Source organism: Notamacropus eugenii, chromosome 1, assembly GCF_028372415.1.
Source record: "Notamacropus eugenii isolate mMacEug1 chromosome 1, mMacEug1.pri_v2, whole genome shotgun sequence".
NCBI lineage: Eukaryota > Metazoa > Chordata > Mammalia > Diprotodontia > Macropodidae > Notamacropus > Notamacropus eugenii.
This window is the reverse complement of record NC_092872.1, coordinates 356901197-356920286: the sequence shown is the minus strand read 5'-3', so window position 1 is coordinate 356920286 and position 19090 is coordinate 356901197. Positions and strand designations below refer to the sequence as shown.

General features: G+C 42.9%; 1 protein-coding gene across 4 annotated transcripts in view; it reads right to left on the bottom strand.

The window, feature by feature from the left end:
* The window catches only part of BCL11B (BCL11 transcription factor B), a 140176-nt gene extending 122662 nt beyond the window's left edge, over positions 1-17514 (bottom strand). For 2 of the 4 annotated variants that reach the window (XM_072630280.1, XM_072630282.1), the window contains exons 1-2: positions 16643-17514; positions 860-1228 (exon numbers count right to left, since the gene is read on the bottom strand). In XM_072630280.1, coding sequence (XP_072486381.1) covers positions 860-1228; positions 16643-16700 — 427 coding nt within the window. In that variant the 5' untranslated portion in view covers positions 16701-17514. The remainder of the gene's footprint in view (positions 1-859; positions 1229-16642) is intronic. The other 2 variants (XM_072630281.1, XM_072630283.1) reach the window with 1 other exon arrangement.
* Between the last annotated feature and the right edge of the window lie 1576 nt (positions 17515-19090).

Here is a 19090-nt window from a genome sequence, read left to right as displayed (position 1 = left end):
TATATAGGAGAGTGTACCTGTACACAGGGGAAAACGTCCAGGTGGGTCACCAGTGCGGCTAAGGGGGAATGGGTAGCATGTCCCACTTCCCTGAACCACAGTGGATATTCTAAGAAATCTCCACAAAAGCAATCCCTACAATTAAAAGGGATCTTGGACATTGGTCTCCCCTGTATTTCACAGATGGAGAAACTGAGGTTAACGCAAGCTGTTTGACTTATCACAAAGCTAGTGAGGGGCAAAAAAGATACTTAAACCGGTGTCTTCTCGTACAGAGTCTTTTTCTATTACATGTCACTGCCTCCTGATTTAGCCCAACTATTTTACAGAGAAGGAAACTGAGTCCCAAAATGAAGAAGAGGCTTGCCTAAGCAAGTTTATGGAAAAGCTGGGATTAGTTCCCTCTCCCACACTGCCCTTTTCACTCCATCTTTTACTTCTGGCAGCAGTGATGGGGTCAACTTGATTATGACACAAAGAGAAAGCCACTCACCAAACAATGAGATTAATTATGTCCTCTAAACCCTATGTATATCTTTTCCTGAGGGCTCAGTGCATAGAGTGGATGCCTCAGAAAAAGAGAGTCCCCAGAAGTTTCTAGGTAAATATGTGGATACACCTGGTACTCTTATGGTGGTCCTTAACGATCAACCAACCTCCAAAGCTCCTGAAAGTTTTTCTCATACGTCACTGGCACAGTCAGGCAAAAATGTGGTGGACCATAAGCACCAGTGCGGTGGCCCTCAAACCCTAATGCCCTTTTTTTGGATTGCCTCTACTTCATGACAGGTGTGCTATAGGGGGAGTGCCATTTGACCAAATACTTAAATAGAAGATGGGAGAAGGGAACATGCCATACCTGCAATATTTTCCTGCTTCGGACAAATTCCTTTTGTGGGCGTCAGTAGACGATCTTCTTCATCCGGGGTGACTTGAATCCCGATTTCCACTGGCTCTGACACTTTCCTGAGCTCGGGGCGTGACGAAGGGGGGGGACTGCTTTTATCCAGGCTCTTCTCATAGCAAACACCAAGGCTCCCACTACACTGCTTCTTCTTGTGCTCTATAAACACCAGGATGTCTCTCAAGGGGAAGTTCATCTGACACTGTCCACAGGTCAGCAAGTCTGGATCTGTCCCACCTGCGGTCAGCCCAAGGCCACCCGGCTCCTCTATCTCAAGACCTTCATCTTCGTCGACAATGGTGGCTTCCACATGGTCAGCCTCTGCTTAACATGGAGAACAGAAAGAGGGAAAGGGGAGGAGAGGGAGCAGAGAGAAAAAAGATGGACTTAAGCACTCGAAAACATTTGAACAGTCAAACTAGGAAAAGTAGAAACTCATGAGTGTGGATCTTAAGGCCTGCCTCTCCTCTTCCTTTATTTTCCCCTTTTATTTGCATCCCAACTAACAAAAAGAGCCCTGCTTAGAAAGGATCCCGGGCTCATAAAATGTTTTGATGCCCTGTTTGACACTGGCATCTTTCCAAAAGGTTCTGGCATTGCTATAAACCTATATAAGTCAAAAGGTGTTTTATCAGGCTTAGGTCTTCAGTATCCTCCTGATAGGAGGAAAACTTATTTTGGCCTTCTTGACATTCATAATTAAGTCCCTATTCCTGTCACTGGAGAAGTCGTAAGAGAGACACCTGGGTGGCACAATGGATAAAGCACCAGTCCCAAAATCAGGAAGAACTGAGTCCCAGACACTTACTAATTGTGTGGTGCTGGGCAAGTCACTGAACTTCTGACTACCTGAGTTTCCTCATCTGTAAAATGGGGATAATAATAGTACCTACTTCCCACTGTTGTTGTGAGGACCAAAGGAGATAATATCTGTAAAAATATTGTGTGCACACTGCCTGGCACATAGTAAGCGCTATATGGATCTTAACAACTATTATTATGAGTTAGCATGACAGAGTGGAGAGAGAGCTGGCCTTTAAACCAGGAAAAGCTAGATTAAACTTCCACTTCTGACAAAGAATCGCTGGGTCACTTAACCACTCAGTGCTCTAGGCAGCCTTCTAAGAGTAGTTGGTGGTTTCTGAGAAAATGCCATCCCACATTGGTGGAGGAAATTTCTTCACTGAGAGTTCCCAGTATTAATGAAATCCCAGGTCTAGTCCCTATGCTTATTATTTCACTGCTTTGAGACTTATAAAGGATGTACTTCTTAAACAACCCTGATATTGCAGGGAGGATCCTTACTATTATCTTCATACTACTGATGAGAAAACTGAGTTTCAGTGAGGTGCAGTAACTTCTCCCACATACCCTAAACCTTTCTCAAAATTCCCTGAGGACAGGCTGTCACCTAGAAAACAGCACCTGAATGGCCACGCTACTACGAGAAGTAGACAGGACTCAGAGGGCAGCATCGACAATTACAAGATGTTTGCCCCCCACAAAAAAAAAGGAGGGGGGAGATTGGATTGCTTGCAAGTTGTCAGTCAGAGTTCTATTTCCCTAACTGGCTCCCTAATAGCTACTGATTATTTTTTCTTGATTGGTTTTCTTTTCTTACACAGGAGGCCATGTTTCCAGGCCACAATACACTTTCAGTGCCTTACACATAGTAGGTGCTCAGTTAGTATGTTAAATTAAAAAGAAAATATATTTTTATGCTGCCTTATTCACATATGTCTGCTTATTAGAAGGTTGAATGGAAAGAGGGGAAAATAAGGTAGTTTGAAAAGATGATGAAGATCTTAAAAGGTAATAAGCCACTTAAGAAAGACGGTTTAACTTTGCAGTCTAAAATTTCCTATCGAAACAAAGGGGACACATAAAGGTTTCATAATCCCCTCAGGATCTGAGATTTTGTTGGAATTTTAGAAATGCAAATATTAGCATTCTAAGAGAATAAAAGGTGTTCGAGTTCTGACAGCCAGGCAAACTAGACAAAGGTCTGAAACCAGAAAAGCAAGGTAAATTTTAAACTGTTCAGTATTTAGCAAAGAATAATGGAAAACACGAAAGAGTAGGAAACAGAGATGACGGGGAAAAATGCATTCCGTGGCTGTGAAGTTATTAAATGGTCAGAGCCAAGGAACAGATAATTCAAGGAAAAATTTCTGTGGCATCTCCCATCCTCCAAATAAATCACGGGCCTGTTATTTCCCTTGATAGTAGCACATGCTTCCTCAGGGAAGTTTCCCCAACAGTCCACATCTATGCGTGTAATATGTACATGTATCACAAACAGGAGATGTGTGTGTGTATGTTTGTTTCTGAATAGCAAGAAGAAAACTATAATTCAGGATTCTGCTGAGTAGAAGCAAAGAGAAGGCTGAGCTGGGCTCCCAATGAGATAAATGTAGAAATGCATTAGAAATGTAGAAATAGAAAAATATCACATAGGCAAAGAAATCCACACCAAAAGGCTGCTGTCTGCAGACTTGTAACAAAGAAAATCTACAAGGTAACTAAACAGCAAACACAATACACATTCTGGAAACCATTAATTACGCCTTTAAAAAAAAAATCAGAGTTTACTTTAAAGGGAGTTTGAAGACAATACTACATAATTAATTTACCAATTTATTTTATGAAAAGATGCTTTGCCATACTGAAAATGTAATCATAACCCTTCCGCTGAATAGTGATGCTAGGGAGAGTGGATTTCTGTGAACAGTTTGTCAGAATGTAAAAGGTAATTATTTAGTGCCTCTGCTCCCTTTAACGATCTAACATTGAGCAATACTGTTTATATTGAAAAGCTCGCACCTTTAATTACCAATTACATATACATAATTTCAGAGCCAAAGGAGAGTACTGTGAAAACAGTTCTTTAGAAATATAAGGATGTATTGTGCACTATTTCTAGAGAAGGATCCCTAATAGATAGGAGGAGGATGTCAAAATATTTTTTTTTTAGCACAAACGAGATGAACTAAAAAAAAAAAAAAGCTAAAAAGGACATAATGAAATGGAGAGTTGAAAGGAGACAAGGGATAAACTGTAAGGTTAAGAAAGGTAGCAGGGGAATAAAAGGACCTGCCACAGGTTTAAACGCCACCTCATTGGGAATGGATCGAAGCTTAAATATATGTATATCTTCTGGGCTATGATTCTCAGGCCTCCATCCGACCTAAACTAAATTTTCTCTTGATTTCATCATCTCATCGGGATGAGAGAAATGTTTTCATTAACTTTGCTTCCCATTTCATAATTTACTGTTTAGATTAGAAGTACCAAAAATTTCTAAACAGATTTAAGTTCTTGCTAAAAGATCCAGCTAGATGATTTCAGATTCATTTTTTAATTCATAAGGAACACAGTCTAATCTAAAAATTAGCAGAGTTCACATATGCGTATTCGAAAACATTCCTCTCCTCTTTTGCTAAGGACTTGGTAACAGCACTTGGCGGGGGGGGGGGGGGGGGGGGGGGGGGCAGGGAGTGGTAACATCTGGTATTCTTTCATTTTTGGGCAGCCTTTGCCTTTCAAAAAATCAGTTTTTCACTTTCTTCATGCAGTAAGTCCTTAAGATTCGCAGTAATTGAGTCTGAAAGCTTCAAAAGATTTTTAACTATACTATACTTTTAGTTTTTGCTTCAAGTCAGCAAATACCCAGTCTAGCCTTGTCAAGAATGCGCTATCCATATCTCCGATCTCCCCCAGTCCCATAGATAAAAATCAAAGTTTGAAGGAAGATCCATAGCCCTGAGCACAGGAACCAGAATCCAAAATTTCATTGTTTTTGCCACAGGTGGGGGGTGGGAGGGGTACCTGTGAAAGGGGTGAAAAAAATCTTTTTGTTGTTGTTGTTCTATGTGTCCATTGATAAGAAAACAAATGAAGAATTTTCAATTTGGAAAGCGAAACCCTGTATATATCAACAACTGGTTAACATGACATTACGACCAGGCTTCACCCGAAGGAGGAAAGAGTTTCTTAATACAAGGCCACATGGGTTATGTTCTGTAGTCCTCTAATGTACATATCATTCTCATGGGATGCAGCCAGACAAGGACCCATCTCTGCTATCCCCTCCCCAAACTCAAATGATCCTTGTATACTACCAGGTAGAGAGACAGGGCATTGCTTCAGGCCTAGGAGCTCCCACTTGAAAAAGAAATTTTTCTTTGAGACACATTCAATATAGACACCCTATGGTTTCATTTCCTTTGGCTGTTGTTTGTTGTGTTATATGTGTTGACTGCCTATGTCTGTGTATATGCGTGTCCCTCTCTCAGTCATTTTCATAACAGGGGGATAGGGGAGAAAAAGGAAAGAAAAGAAAGAAAAAGAAACACTTTCCGATCCCTTAGCAAGGGCCAAGAAAAATTCAATTGGTCCTAAGGAAGAAGGAGCCCCTTTTCACTCAGTACTTGGTACTCTGAGATCTACAGCTCATCAAAACCCACCTTACTATCTCCTCATAGTCCAAGTGCATGATTTAGCAGCTTCACCCCCTGATTCCCTTCTGCCCACCGCCACCCGAGAAGAAGAATACCATAGAAAAAGAAAAGTGAAATGAAAACGGATCTTTTCGATCTGGGCATGCTTTGACCTGTACACATCTCTTGACAGTAACCCTCCTCTCAGAAGTCCACACTGGTATCAATATGTCACAGGACACTGATGCTGCTGAGTCCAACAAAAGTTTCATACCCTCTGTTTTTTGGAAATAAGAAGGAAAAATGAGGTTTCCTTTTTGGAATTTTTTTCCAGGTCCCTAAAATTCAGTCCAACACAAAATTTTGCTACTTCAGTACTTCATATAATAATATTAACAAAACATGTATATACATATAGAAAGAGAGAGAACATCATTTTAAAATTAAATCAATATAACATTAAAATGTGTGCATAGGAATAGCAGAGGGGAGGAAGAAGAAAAATTCTAAAACCTTAAAATCTTCAAAGGGCTTAATGGGCTAAATTCCATGTTACAACAAAACTAGGTCTTTGATGCCCAAGGTTCATTGCAGGAAACAAAGATAACCCCCTCCCCAAACTGGTAAAATCTGTGGGTAAGTCGAATGTTATGGGAGTTCAAAAATAAAGACCATGCACTTCATAAAAAAGAAAATAGCAAACATATGGTTCTAAAGCAATACTCCCCAATATCACATTCTCTCTAGCCTAAAGTGAATTTTAGGCAGCTAAGAATCCACCAGGTTAGAGAGGTCTGTATGGGATTGAGTGGTAGGGGGAATCCCCCTCCCAACTTTGTGCAACATCCACACAACCTATCTATGGAGGTGCCACCATCTGCCATATTTTCATCTGTCCTGCCTGGTCAGCTACCATCTCAGAGCTTCAAGTTGTCCCAATGAGCAGAGCACTGATCAACTGAATTTGATAAATTTCTGAATTGCCTCTGCATCCATCCTACCTCAGGGAAATCCTACCTCAGAAAGGGGGACTTCAAAGACTGTCCTCTTTTCAAAGCCCTGCTTTTGGCCAGCACTACCTACTTACTACATAGCAAGCAGCCGCTAGGCTACTGCACCCAGATAGAAGAGAGGAGTTTTCGTGTGCTTTCTTCTTCAGCTTTGATTCAAATCCAAATTCCCATCATTAAGGGGTGAGCCACAATCCAGAGAAAATGTGCACGGAAATTAATTTTTTTTGGTAGGTAGGGGCTGCTTGCTACCCATAGATTCCTAAAATGGGTGGCCCCCAACGTCTCTGTCGTCCTTGTAATGTGTCATCATGTTTACAGAACAGCGGAGCCGGCCTGCCTCTGTCTTACAGACTAAGCTGGGCTGGGCTGAACTGGGCTGGGCTATGCTAAGCTAGCAAACTCTAAATGAAAAGATTTTACACCTGCTTCCTCCGAAAGGCATTCTTAGGTTCTGAAAGTTCCCATCTACCAAACAACCTATGTTTACCAAAAATTGGGGAGATCTTTTCCTCTTTTTTTGTCTAAAGGGAAAATTCCTTTCACACAGATGATACCAGGCACCTAAGCCACACCAGGCTCACATTTAACTGAGCACAACACTTTCTAAGCTCATGCCATCAATTTTTAATTTCATTGTATCCAAGAGAACATAACAGAGGATGGGGGAAAGAATCAATTGTGTGTGTGTGTGTGTGTGTGTATGTGTGTAGGTTCTGAATAGATGACTCAAAAAGTGACGGCAGATTTTTATAAAGTTGTCTTAACAGTGCAAATAATAACTGGCTCACATGGAGACAGACAGAGGGAGAACAAGCAACACAAAACAAATGTATATTTAGAGCATTTCTTACATCATGACAGAAGTCTTAAAACAAATTCAGAGTATCCAACCAAAAGATCTAAATCCTGCTTAGCCACAGCCCAGCCTCAGCCCAGCCTCGACCAGTCAGCCTAGCTGCTGTTGTTTGGCCACAGGGCTGTCCACCCAGTGCGGTTAACCACACATTTAACAGGCCAGGTTCAAAAGCAGAGAGCCTGAGTGAGGGATGTATTGATTGGTGGAAGGGTTAAATTATTTCTGAAAGGGGAAGAGCGTGGGACAGACACAAGAAGGGCAGTTGTAACCACAGGAATTAGAGCAAACGGCATTGCTCTGTACCTTATCTGCTCTCTGGCCCTACCAACCCCTCCCTGCTAGCCATCTCCTTCTGTGTCCTATGAAGAGATAGATAGAGACCTGGCACCAACACCCATGGCCCTGATCCATAGGAGGTGGAGACAAGCTTCTTCCCACACTGAGACTCTTCCAAGGAAGCTCGTCACACCTCAACCCTCACAACAGACTGGATTCAAGGCCTTTTCACTCAGGCCCTAGGCACAGAACACCCATGAAAGGAGACAAACCTCTGAAAACTGAAAATTCTTTTAAAAAATTGTCAAACTGGGATAGTTATCCAGGAGAGAGCTCAGTCTATGCAGCACCAAGTAGTTTGGCTAATTGATGTTCTGTTGTTAATTTTTTCGACCACTGCCAAATCCAACTGACCAAATCAAACAAATGTTTGGGCAGAGTGGGGACCATTTTAACAGAGGCAACCATGGTCAGTTCGTAAGTTGATAAGAAGGGCCTGGCGTCAAGGGACTACAACTTATTTCAAACAGTCTTCCTTAAGTATGAAATTTAAAACATCACTGACAGGAGAGAAATGGGTGGGGATAGTGGGAAAGAAGAGACAGAGCCCTTCAAATAAATGTCTCATCCAATTCCAGCTTGAGCTGGTACAGTTAAAAACACCCACTTCAGAACCATCTCAAATATCTCCAAAGTCTCGGGGACCAAACTCCCTTCATGCCCCAATGCACCCTTCTTTCAGAAACTGAAGAAACTAAGTTTCTGAGTCTAACAGATTCAAGGAGGGGGAAAAAAGAGAAAGGCTGAAAAAGACATTCAGGAATATTTATGGATCCATTACTGAAACCTTACTTAATAAAATGGTAAGAACACAGCACCAGAGAGGAGTGACCTACGTTTTGATAAATAAACTAGTTGCTTTGGGAGGTGGGGAGGAGAGGGAGAAGGACAGAGAGAGAGAGAGAGAGAGGGAGAGAGAGAGAGAGAGAGAGAGAGAGAGAGAGAGAGAGAGAGAGAGAGAGAGAGAGAGAGAGAGAGAGAGAGAGAGAGAGAGAGAGAGATTTACTACTGAGGAAGCCTTTAAATACATTCTGCAGGTCTTGTAAAACTAAAGTAGCTCTAAATCTTCAGAGTCACAGCAGAGATTGCGATGATGTGATATAAAAGCAGACTTTGTTGCCAAATGAATTAGATTTGTTTTATTTAATACCATTCTTTTAAAAAAGAAACTCATCAGCAGCAACAGCAGCAGCGGTGGCGGCAGCAGCAGCAGCGGCAGACAAGCCCTCCTATTACAGGATCCCAAGTACCGACCTCTCCACTGCCAGCGAAGTCGACCCTGTGAAGGGCGACCTGCTTTAAGCCTCTGATCTCCAGCGTGGATTTAAACATTACTGCCCTTCGAAGTGCCTCTTTCTTAGAAGTGAAATGATTTCCAAGGCCCAGGCTAATTATTAGAATGCCAGCTTTCAACTTTTCTTGAATCTTTATTTTTTTGGCTTAAAGGATGCTGCTTTACTGAGGAATACATTGGTGCATTTATCAAATGTACTTGTATTTCTGTGGCTTTAGTGGATGGGGTCATAAGACATTAGGTAAAACTGAGAGGGATTTGTTTTCTCTCCACCACCACCACCACCACCACCACCACCACCACCACCACCACCACCCTCAGCTCCACTTTGAAGTTCCTCAATATTGTTCTGTCTGGGGCTGAATTTCAACAAATTATCTTGAGTATGTTCAAGCCACACAGGCAAAATCATCAGCTGCTTCCGAGGGGAAAAAAAGAAAGAAAGAAAAAAAAACCCAACATGAATTTCTTGCATTGTGGCAACTACACAAAAGCCTTGCATATGTCAAAAATATAGAACTAAGTCCCTATGAATGTGCCATCATTAATCAAATCCCCGATCTGGTGTCACTTTTGCCAGTAAAATGACGATATTCCTCTAACCCCCCTCGCTGACACGTGCCTGAGACACATGAAGTGTGTCCCTCGGCTTCCATTTGCTTTCTAATAGTCTGCTCTCCGCACTTTTTATAGATGTCTTGGGAAAAACTGCTGCTCAGGGTAGATGGTCCACAGCATTTCTGGGGGGTGTGATGGGGAGATGGGGAGCCTGGCATAACCAAATCTTACTGAGGTCCACAGGCTGCAACTTATTGTGGACCCACAAAAGCAGCAAGAAGGTTTACAGTAGCTGAGAAGGGAGGGTATACCTGTGGCCCAGACTCCTTTTATGAGAGTAAATACACGATGGTGAGGGATGAAGATGCCATAATAACAGCAGCTGAATGAATCATACATTTATCAATACTGCAGACGGTTATTGACATCTTTCTTTTCCCCTCCTCATTAAAAATATATAAATGTATCCACATCTAACACCATGTAGCAACACAGACCCTATAAGGTACTGGTATTGCATCAATAACTTTACTGTGTGGTATGAGGCAGTCCCCAAAGATCATTTATTTTCTTCTTTTCTTGCCCATAGGTGACACCATTGTTAACCTCCAGAGACCAAACTCCTCAGACAGTTCTGGTTGAAGGTGAGGCCGGGAGGCCACCACAGAAAGCCATTATGGACATGGTACAGTATAATGAAAAGGGCATTTGGAATAGCATCCCAGCTCTGCCACTAAGAAACTTGACCACTCTGGGCCTGGGTTTTTCCTTTAAGTAAAATGAAGTTGAATTTAACGATTTCTAACATGCTCTCTGGCTCTGATAGTCTATGTTCTAAGATATTCAGCTTTAAGGTCCTGTAATTCTAAGTCTCTACCAATCATAAACACTCTGTGGGTTCTATGATGCTAAGGTCTCTCCACCTATTTGAACCTTATGTGTTCCATGATTCTGGGGTCCCTTGCAATTCTGAGATTATATGATTCTAGGGCCTCTTCCACCTCTAAAAATTCTATGATGTTCATTTAGCAGGGACAAGCTATTCTCCCTCTAAGTCGAAATTCGAACAGGCTGCAGACACTGCTCCCTTTTGCTCCCCACATCCCTTTTTCAGTGGCCCTCAGTAGGACTCTTAAAGACCACATTTCCATCTCAGGGGTCTCTGCCGAGTTCTGTGCTTTCATGGCTTCTCCTGGGAAAAGTTAAACGCTGTGGAAATGAGACAGACCACAAGGGAGAGGTTTGGGATTTCTGCAAAGAAAAAGATTTTTGAGAGCCTGTGGGACACAGATCTCTTCAGCATTTGGGGGGACTGCACATCTTTACGTCTGAGTTCTTGGCTGCTCTCTCTCTATATGCTTACACCACCCCACTTCAAACGTTAAATGAAGTAGAGAAATCATCAGATAAATTGCTAGCCCTCTGTACTCAAGACTGAAGGCTCTTTCTACAGTTGATGACAGCCCTAGTCTTTTGTCTGACCTAATTTATTTCTCTTTCAGGTTAGAATAAAGCACTCCTTCCTGTGATAGTATAACCTCCCCTGCCCGTATATTGAGCTCTAACAGAAAACTAAATGTTTCTGTTTTCTGATGGATTTCTTGGAGCCTAAGAAGAAAGCATTGTGTATCCAGAAAGCTAGTGATCAAAGCACAAATTTATGTTTAGGTAAGAAATAGTCCCACGCTGGAAAGGCAGCAGTCCTCTATGGACTAAGTAACCTATACACATTATTCCATAGAAACTTTTACACATCGTATGACTTAGCATTTTATATCTTTTGGGAATTGGTCATCTTGTCCTCCACAGGACAGAATTATTGCATAGTGACTGGAAGTGAAAACACACATACTATAAAATTAGATCTAAAGGGAATTTCCATTCAGTAAGTTATTCTGAGTCTCTGACTACTGAATACTGGATACTTTCCTCTCCAGTATGTTTGTGATATATATATACAGCAGACAAACATGGATGTACAGTATACCTCTGTAATAGAGGATTTATTTACTATACCCCGACTGACAATGATTAATGATTATTGTTAGCCTGATTACTTAATAGCATTATGGAATTTTCAGGATATAAATTTGGGGGCTTGATAGGGAAACATGTCATTAAAAAAATAATAATAATAATCTTAATTGTTTTTAAGCCCATCTGTGAACACAGCCTTGCAAATCAATGATTGTTTGAAAATAGATTTCTCAAACTTATACTCTCATTTTGCCTGCACAGATCTCTGCATGGAAATCAATATTACAACTTTACACTTAAGACATTCTGCAGCAATGCAAACTGCCTCCGATATAGCCATTATTTTCAACCCTATTGTATCCTAACCACCAGTACACCAAGCTCTATTTAACCATCCTTTACCATGAGACAGACTATGAGCTCCCCCTAGTTGTCACTGCCTGTCAGTTAAAGCCACAGGGCATAGTTGAGACTTGGGTTGGCAATTCAACTAGAAAAGCCTGTAAAGTTTATTTTGGTACGTATTTGATCACAAGCAATACATAATGCAAAACAATCAAGATAGGAAATGTGAAAGGGAAATGGAGGCTTTGTGCAAGACTTTTTTTTTAATCTAAAAGTTCCTGAACTAAAAACTAAATTCTGATAAAGAGTTCAGGTGTCATCCGAAGGCAGTAACTGATACCTGTAATTTGTACCATTTAGCAAGGATCAATTGTGTGTAAGAGATAATTATTATGAAATGCGTCCAAAGTTGGCTTTGTCCAACACCATAAGGTGTGTTTTTGTCTAAATAATCAATAAGTCATCATGACTCTAAATACAATCCTGATTCAAAAATCCTACATTCCCCTAGGAATGTCTAGGTAAATTAATAGGTATCATGAAAACAACTTCATTTCTTGGGTGGAAAAACTATTTTATGTTAAATATTTTAGAGGTCCATCACCTCATAAAAACTATGAAGCCATGAACACTGAGAAAATATCTGTTCTTCTCACTCACTGATACAATTGTTCTTTAATAACAGTAGAAACTTCATAAGTATGCTTCCTACCTCTCAGGTACGAATTAAAAGGTGGAAAAAAATCTTCCCAGAATAGTGTCGTATGATGAACATATTTTTATTACTCTATAGAATTTTAACAAATGATACGGATCATGTCCTTAACTACACAGAGGTTCCCTTCTGCAAGTCTGTAGGAAAACAGGAAAAACTTCCTTTCTCCTAAAATCTAGTATAAGAAATTCTTCAAAAGCATGAGCTATTCTGGAAAGGCTTATGAACAGGATGAATAGAGATATGTGTATGGATGGGGAAGGATTGTTAACATGACCATTTCTAAGCTACAGCATAATTATTATTCTTGGTTTTTTATTTAGCCGTGTAGCTATAACAATTAGCCTTTCTGGGACTTCATATCCCAGACTTTTCAATGTGTAGCTATTTTGGAGGAATGGGAATTCATGAGGATAATGATCCATCTTTCCAAAGAAACCTATTGGTCGGTGGCTGAAAAATCCCCCCTATAGGGTCTATAATTTTTCATAAGCATCCAGTTTTCTTCATGAAGCACCAGAGCTTTTTCCTTTACTTCAAGAAATTTCACTTTACTGCTGGACATTCTTGGCAGAAGGAATCACACAGACCCTTCTTTGATCTACCCCCACAACCGTTAAAATACCTTGTTGGTTGTTGGCTTTCTTTATTGTTACTGGTATTTCATATATTGTTTTCTTTTTTAAAAGCAATCTGACTTCAGAAAAATATTCATCTGAGTCAAACATTTTAAAACAAACTAGAATTTAATGTTTTTGGCAAATAGCGGTCTCACACAACCCTCTCTCTTCTATCATACCTTTTCTCACTGACTATAAATTTAACTATCTCATTATCGAGTCTTTCAATGTAATAACTTCTGTGCAAAGACTAGAGATGCTACTTAAGCTACTGTCTCCTTATTTTTACAATTATTCACATTTAGCCAAGGTTGCATCATTATGGAGAACCTGGTGACTGCCCACATAGGCCAAAGAGTTTCTAGCTTATAAATAATCATTCAAGCTAACAGATAAAAATGAACCACATTTTCAGGTGTTTGTTTCACAAGGAAGATCTAAATGTTTCTTTTAACCCCATAGCGTGGAAACTAATAAACTTCGGTGGAGCAGTGACAACAGCCTTTGCCTGGCAAAGAGTGCTGCACCCTGAATGCAATTCTCCCTCCCGTCAGATGTCAAAGAGCCACAGCTGAACATGAAATGATGCAGAGCCCAGAAAACAGTATCAGATTCATGCAGTTTTCCCCTTGCCCTTCTCTCTCCCACCTCCCTTGTGAGCACAGGACACAGAGACTGGCTGCTATTTAATAATAAATAACCCTTCCAGAAAACTGGTTAGACTACTCTCTCCCCCTGAAACACCCCTCAGAAAAGTCTGCAGATAATTCTGTGTTCTCTGTTGAAGACTTGCTAGTAAAAGCTTTGCCCTGCTCGCTTTCCTCCACCTTTGACTCTCCCACTCCTTACATATGATCTCCTTCTCTCTCTCCGTTCCATACAAACTATTCCCCGCTACTGCCACCAGCTTTAGATAGGCAGACAGACAGACAGATAGATAGATAGATAGATAGATAGATAGATAGATAGATAGATAGATAGATAGATAGATAGATAGACCGATAGATGAATGGATGGATGGATAAAGGAGTGAAGGGGGGGAGACCAAATCGTAGGTGGCTTGCCCTCCAGTCCTCCCACAGCCTTCACACCAACCATCACTGTGAGCATAGTAACTCGGCTTCCCTTTCTGCCTCCTTACTACTTTCCAGTAATGCGACCAAGAAAAGAGATGAAATTAAGAGCAAACCTACCTGCTTCTTCCTTCAAATGTTTCCCCCTTAAACACAAATGCAGGCGAGGTTTTCTCCACCACAAGCCTTATTATCCCCACCACCAACCCCTCAACAACTCCCCCCACCTTTCCCCCTCCCCAAAAAACAACCTAAGCAATCATAAAGAAAATACTTGGGGTGGGGGGGGGGAGATTGAATTCTCAGGAAATTAGATTCATGTCTACCGGGTAGACGTTTTTCAATTCCTTCCCCCCCCAAAAAAAGGGGGACATTGTGATTGTTACTCCTCGGTAAAAGAAGAAAATGTCAATTAGCCTAAAGTACCTTTATTTTTAAGAAAAGAAAATAAATGAAGCTCAAATCTGGTTGCGAAACATTTTGTTTCTTTTAAATAACAATGTAACCAGGTTGAATCTTCATTTATGTTCTCACAAAGGTGGGGGGGGGATACAAAATTAAAGTGAGCTTCCTCCCCTTCCCTCCAAAAAGGTCATCCCCATTTAAAGCCAAACGCGACTCAAATATATCCCTCCCATACCCCCCTTCAAAAAATAATCCACCAAATTCTTACAAATTTCTCTCTGTAACAAAGAACAGATCGCAACACCCAAAGCTCCTAGCAGATGGCTTCTATTCTTGGTTTTCAGGGGAGGGGAAGACCCCATATATTTATTTATTTATTTATATCTTTATTTATTTATTTAAATTTTTTAAAAATATAACATAAATATTCGCATTTCCACCGTCTCCAGACAGCCCTCGGCTGCTCGGCGCACAGCCCTCCCGAACACAGCCGGGGCGTTTTGGCCACAACCATAATAGGTTTATGGTGAATTGCGAGAAAACAACCTGCCTCGGATCCTGATTGCACCCAGAGGATGTTTTATTTCTATTGCAATAAAAAAAATTGCGCGCGGCTGAGAAGTGAAGCACGCGTTGCAGGCAGAGGGCTAGAGAGAAAGGGAGAAAGCTTGTGTGCGGCAGGAGGTGCAGCCAGACCTTTGGCCACCGGTGCCACTGAGAGCCTGGACTTCATCTTCCAGCGTCTGGGAGGCTTTCCTCCGTCTACCTTTGTGTACGTTTGTCTATTTTGTTCTCTATCTCTTCCTTTCTCTTTCTTTTTTGCAAGAGCGTTGGAAACTGCAGCTTACACATGGTGTTTCCAGACTTGGCTCTCCTAAAGTGAATCTATCCTCCCAGCAACTCGCTTTCTCAGTGTAGTTGACTGCAAATGAGGGCTATCTTTGCTTGTGTTGATTTAGACAGGGAAGAAGATGGATTCGATTGATAGATGATAGATGGATAGGTATCTACTTTTAGATGGATAGGTGCACCCCAATCTCTCCCATTCTTAGCTGACATACTTTTCCCAGTGGTAGGAATTTTTCAACAGCTCAAGTCTCCCCACCTTTTGGGGGGGAAGGGAGGGGGAAAAGAAAGCAGGATTATCCCAGGAGACACGGAGGTGGGGAAATGGGGTGGGGGGAGAAAGTAGGGGGGTGCTGAGGCTGGGCAAGCAGCTACCAAGTTCAGTTGTTTTGCTGGGGGTGGGGGGGGGTGGATTGGTCTGCAGCACCTGGAAAGCTGCACTGGCCTGCAGCCTGGGCTCCCCTCCCCTCTCCAGGCTCAGAGTCCCGAGGACCTGACTCTTTTCCCGCGGGCTGGCTGGCGGGCGCAGAGGGCTCCTCCCCGGCTGCCTGCCCGCCTGCCTGCCCGGATCCCCGGCAGCCGCCGCCGCCGCCGCTGCCGCCGCGCGCCGCGCCCCTCCCCCCCGCGCCATTACCTCAAGTCTCCCCCAACTCTCCCAAGAACCGGGCCCTGAGCGCAGCCCCGCAGCCACCCGCTTCCTCCCCCGGTCAGCCAAGCTCCAACTTTTCCCCCCACTTCCAGGCTCTGCGTATCCACCCTCCTAAAAAAAACCACACAGATTCCTCACCCAAACCCCTCCTCTCCCCCACTCTCGTCCCCTCCCCAGTCCTGCCGCCGCCACACACCGTGCACCGTGCAATCCACCCCAAGTGCCCCCTACACACACCTTCTCCCCTGCAAACCCCCCGACCCCCCGGCCCGGCCTTCCAGCCCGTTCCCGGGCTGCATCTTTCCCCAAAGCCGGCGGCGCGGTTGTCTCTCCCACGCTGCCGGCAGCACCCCGATGCAAAAGAAACTTTAAGCTTTCTCGCCTCCCCCCACCCCAGCCTTCCTTTCCCCAGCCTTTCAATCCCCCCTTCTCCCCTCCGATTTCCAATGACTAACATCAGCCTCGGCTGTCTCTCCCCCACCCCCTCCTCTTTTTCCCCAAGACTTTTTTTTAAAGACACCCCCCACACACACTCTCCCAATCCGTTTCCCTCTCCCCAACACCCCCGGAGCCCTAGGCTCCTAATTCTTCTAGTTTCAAATTGAGACTTACGTGTGATAATCTCCCTTTGTGACAAGTGTTGCGGGTTCCCCTGTTTGCGGCGGGACATTGCCTGGCATTTACACTGACATCGCCCGGAGAGCTGTACCGGTTGGGGGGAATGGAGAGGGGAGGGGGGTGGAGGTTAAAGCCGCTGCTGCTCCCCGCCTCTTTTTTTCCTTCTTTCTTTCTTGCCCCCTTTTTCTCCTCTTCTTCTTCTTCTTTATTTTGTTCTTCTAGTTTAAAAAACTTTCAAATTTAAATTTTAGAAAGAAAAAAAACTCTTGTTGTTGTCGTGCACTAGATGAAATCCCCCCAATATTTAGAAAAAAAAAATTTAAGAGGTAAAGAAAAAAAAATATCTGTCTCTCACTTCTCCAAACTGTTTGGCCACTTGGACTTCCAAATGTCTTCTTGAACTTAGAGGATTTTGCACCAACCCGTGACACTTTTCTCCAAAGTCTCTGGTAGGTGGAAAGCGCACTTCCACCAGGACGGAAAAAAGAATATGAAAAAGAATAAAATAAAATAAAACTTGGGACTTGTTTTCCCCCGCCCCTTGCCAAAAAAAAAGAAAAAAGAAAAAAAAGAAACATAAAAGTGCCCCCCAATTTTTTCTGACACTAACCCTTTTGGCTGGTTTTGGGGGGCAGCTCAGTAGTGTCTCCTTTCCAGTTCACCTGGAACGCTCGCCCTATGCCTTGGGTTCCCAGAGTCCCTGCACCACTTTGCACTGTTCTCCCTCGCCTGGCACAGGGGAAGGAAGGTAGGACGGTAGCCCAGTGCTGCTGGGTCGGTGCGAGCTATTACTATTATATATATATATATAAATATATATTGCAATGTGAAGATGGCGGAGTCCAGGTTCTCTGGGAGCTCTCTGTCTCTCTATGGCTGGGGCTGCCTCTGTACAATGGGATAAAATTCAAGTTCAAGTGCGGACGTGACGTTTAATCTGCACTAGAGACAAAAAGACCCAGAGAGTCGGAGCACTGGGGGCGACTAGTGGTGGCTTTTTAACATTGTACCCTGCAAGAGAACAAGAAAACACACACACACACACATACATACACACGAGCGCACATGCACACACACCAACCCAACCACATGTACAAATCGGGTTTTTGTGCGCTTCTGCTTTTCCATGGTACATGTTTGGGGGGACAGAGGGGAATTCGTAATTTTTTTTTTAAATGATGGTAATTATGACAAAATATTCTTCACCTGTCCACCACTCTTGCGGGCAATACCCTGGATTGATGGAAGGATATAGGAGATGGAAGATATACAAACCCCGACAGCTAGGGTCTTCTTTCCTAGTGGAAAACTCCTTCACTTTCACCCCCCAATAAGATATCATTTTGGATGTGGGGGAGAGCATATGAAGCAACTTGGAAATAGTTGGAGTTGTAATGAGACGGGTTGGGGAAGAGGTAGAAAGGGGGATGGCCAATTATTTAACCACCCCGCCAAAAAAATTCCAGTCAAGTAAGTTAGGTAGTGGGTTCTTTGAGGGTTGGTATAGAGTTATTTAGGGAGAGGAAAGATTGTTAAAACTCTTCTAGAAAATGATTCTTTTAGAACCTCAGTGCTGTATATAGGGCGGAGGGGTCGGTTGAGGTAGGGAGAGTTCTGGCCGAGATTGAAGTGCGGTCTTCCTTATTTTATGAGACTCCTGTTTTGGTAATCTGCCTTCCCCCTCCTCTTTCCCTTCCATCCCCCCACCCCCGGTCTGAGCGTAGTTTTCCCCGAAAGACACTCATCCTAGTTCCTTACTTGAAGTCAGTTCGTGTCAAACATTCCCTTCCCTCTCCCAATTACTCTGAAATCTGCATAGAGCGTTTGGGGGGGGGGGGGGGTTTGGGGGGCAAAGATAAGGGTTGTAATGTTGATCAGAGTTCGATGCCTCTGGCAGGGTGGCGGAGGCATCCTTTATCTATTCACTTTTGGCTCGTGAAGAAATTCAAGGCACAGAGGAGCTTGAACGTGGTCCCTTAACCATGACTCTCTGTGGAATCCCCTGCCAGAGAGGCACAAAATACCCTTAAGAAACTCGTTTCTCAGCAGTAGAATGTCTGACACTACCCATCTAAAGAAGAGGGGATATTTATACGGCCCTTAAAAGTCTTCCCTGTCTCCTTCTAGTTTAATTGGGAAGGATACAACTACCTTTTAGGCATCACTCCAAGGCCCAAACCCGGAAAAAGGCAGGGCTGCGAACCCCAGGCTAAAAGTGTATGTGTATGTGTCTGTATGTAGAATCCCTGGAACTCTACCCTCCACCTTCCTCATTTCAGCCTATTTTTCTCATCTCCCCTTCCCCATAGGTGGCTTTCAGGGCTACGGCGTAGGAAAGATAACTTTTGTTAAGCGGAGGATAAGCCACTTTGGGACCTCCCTTGGTCCCCAGGGAGGTTTAAAATGCAAGCCTTCTCTAAGACTCGCCTCTCACTCCTAGCC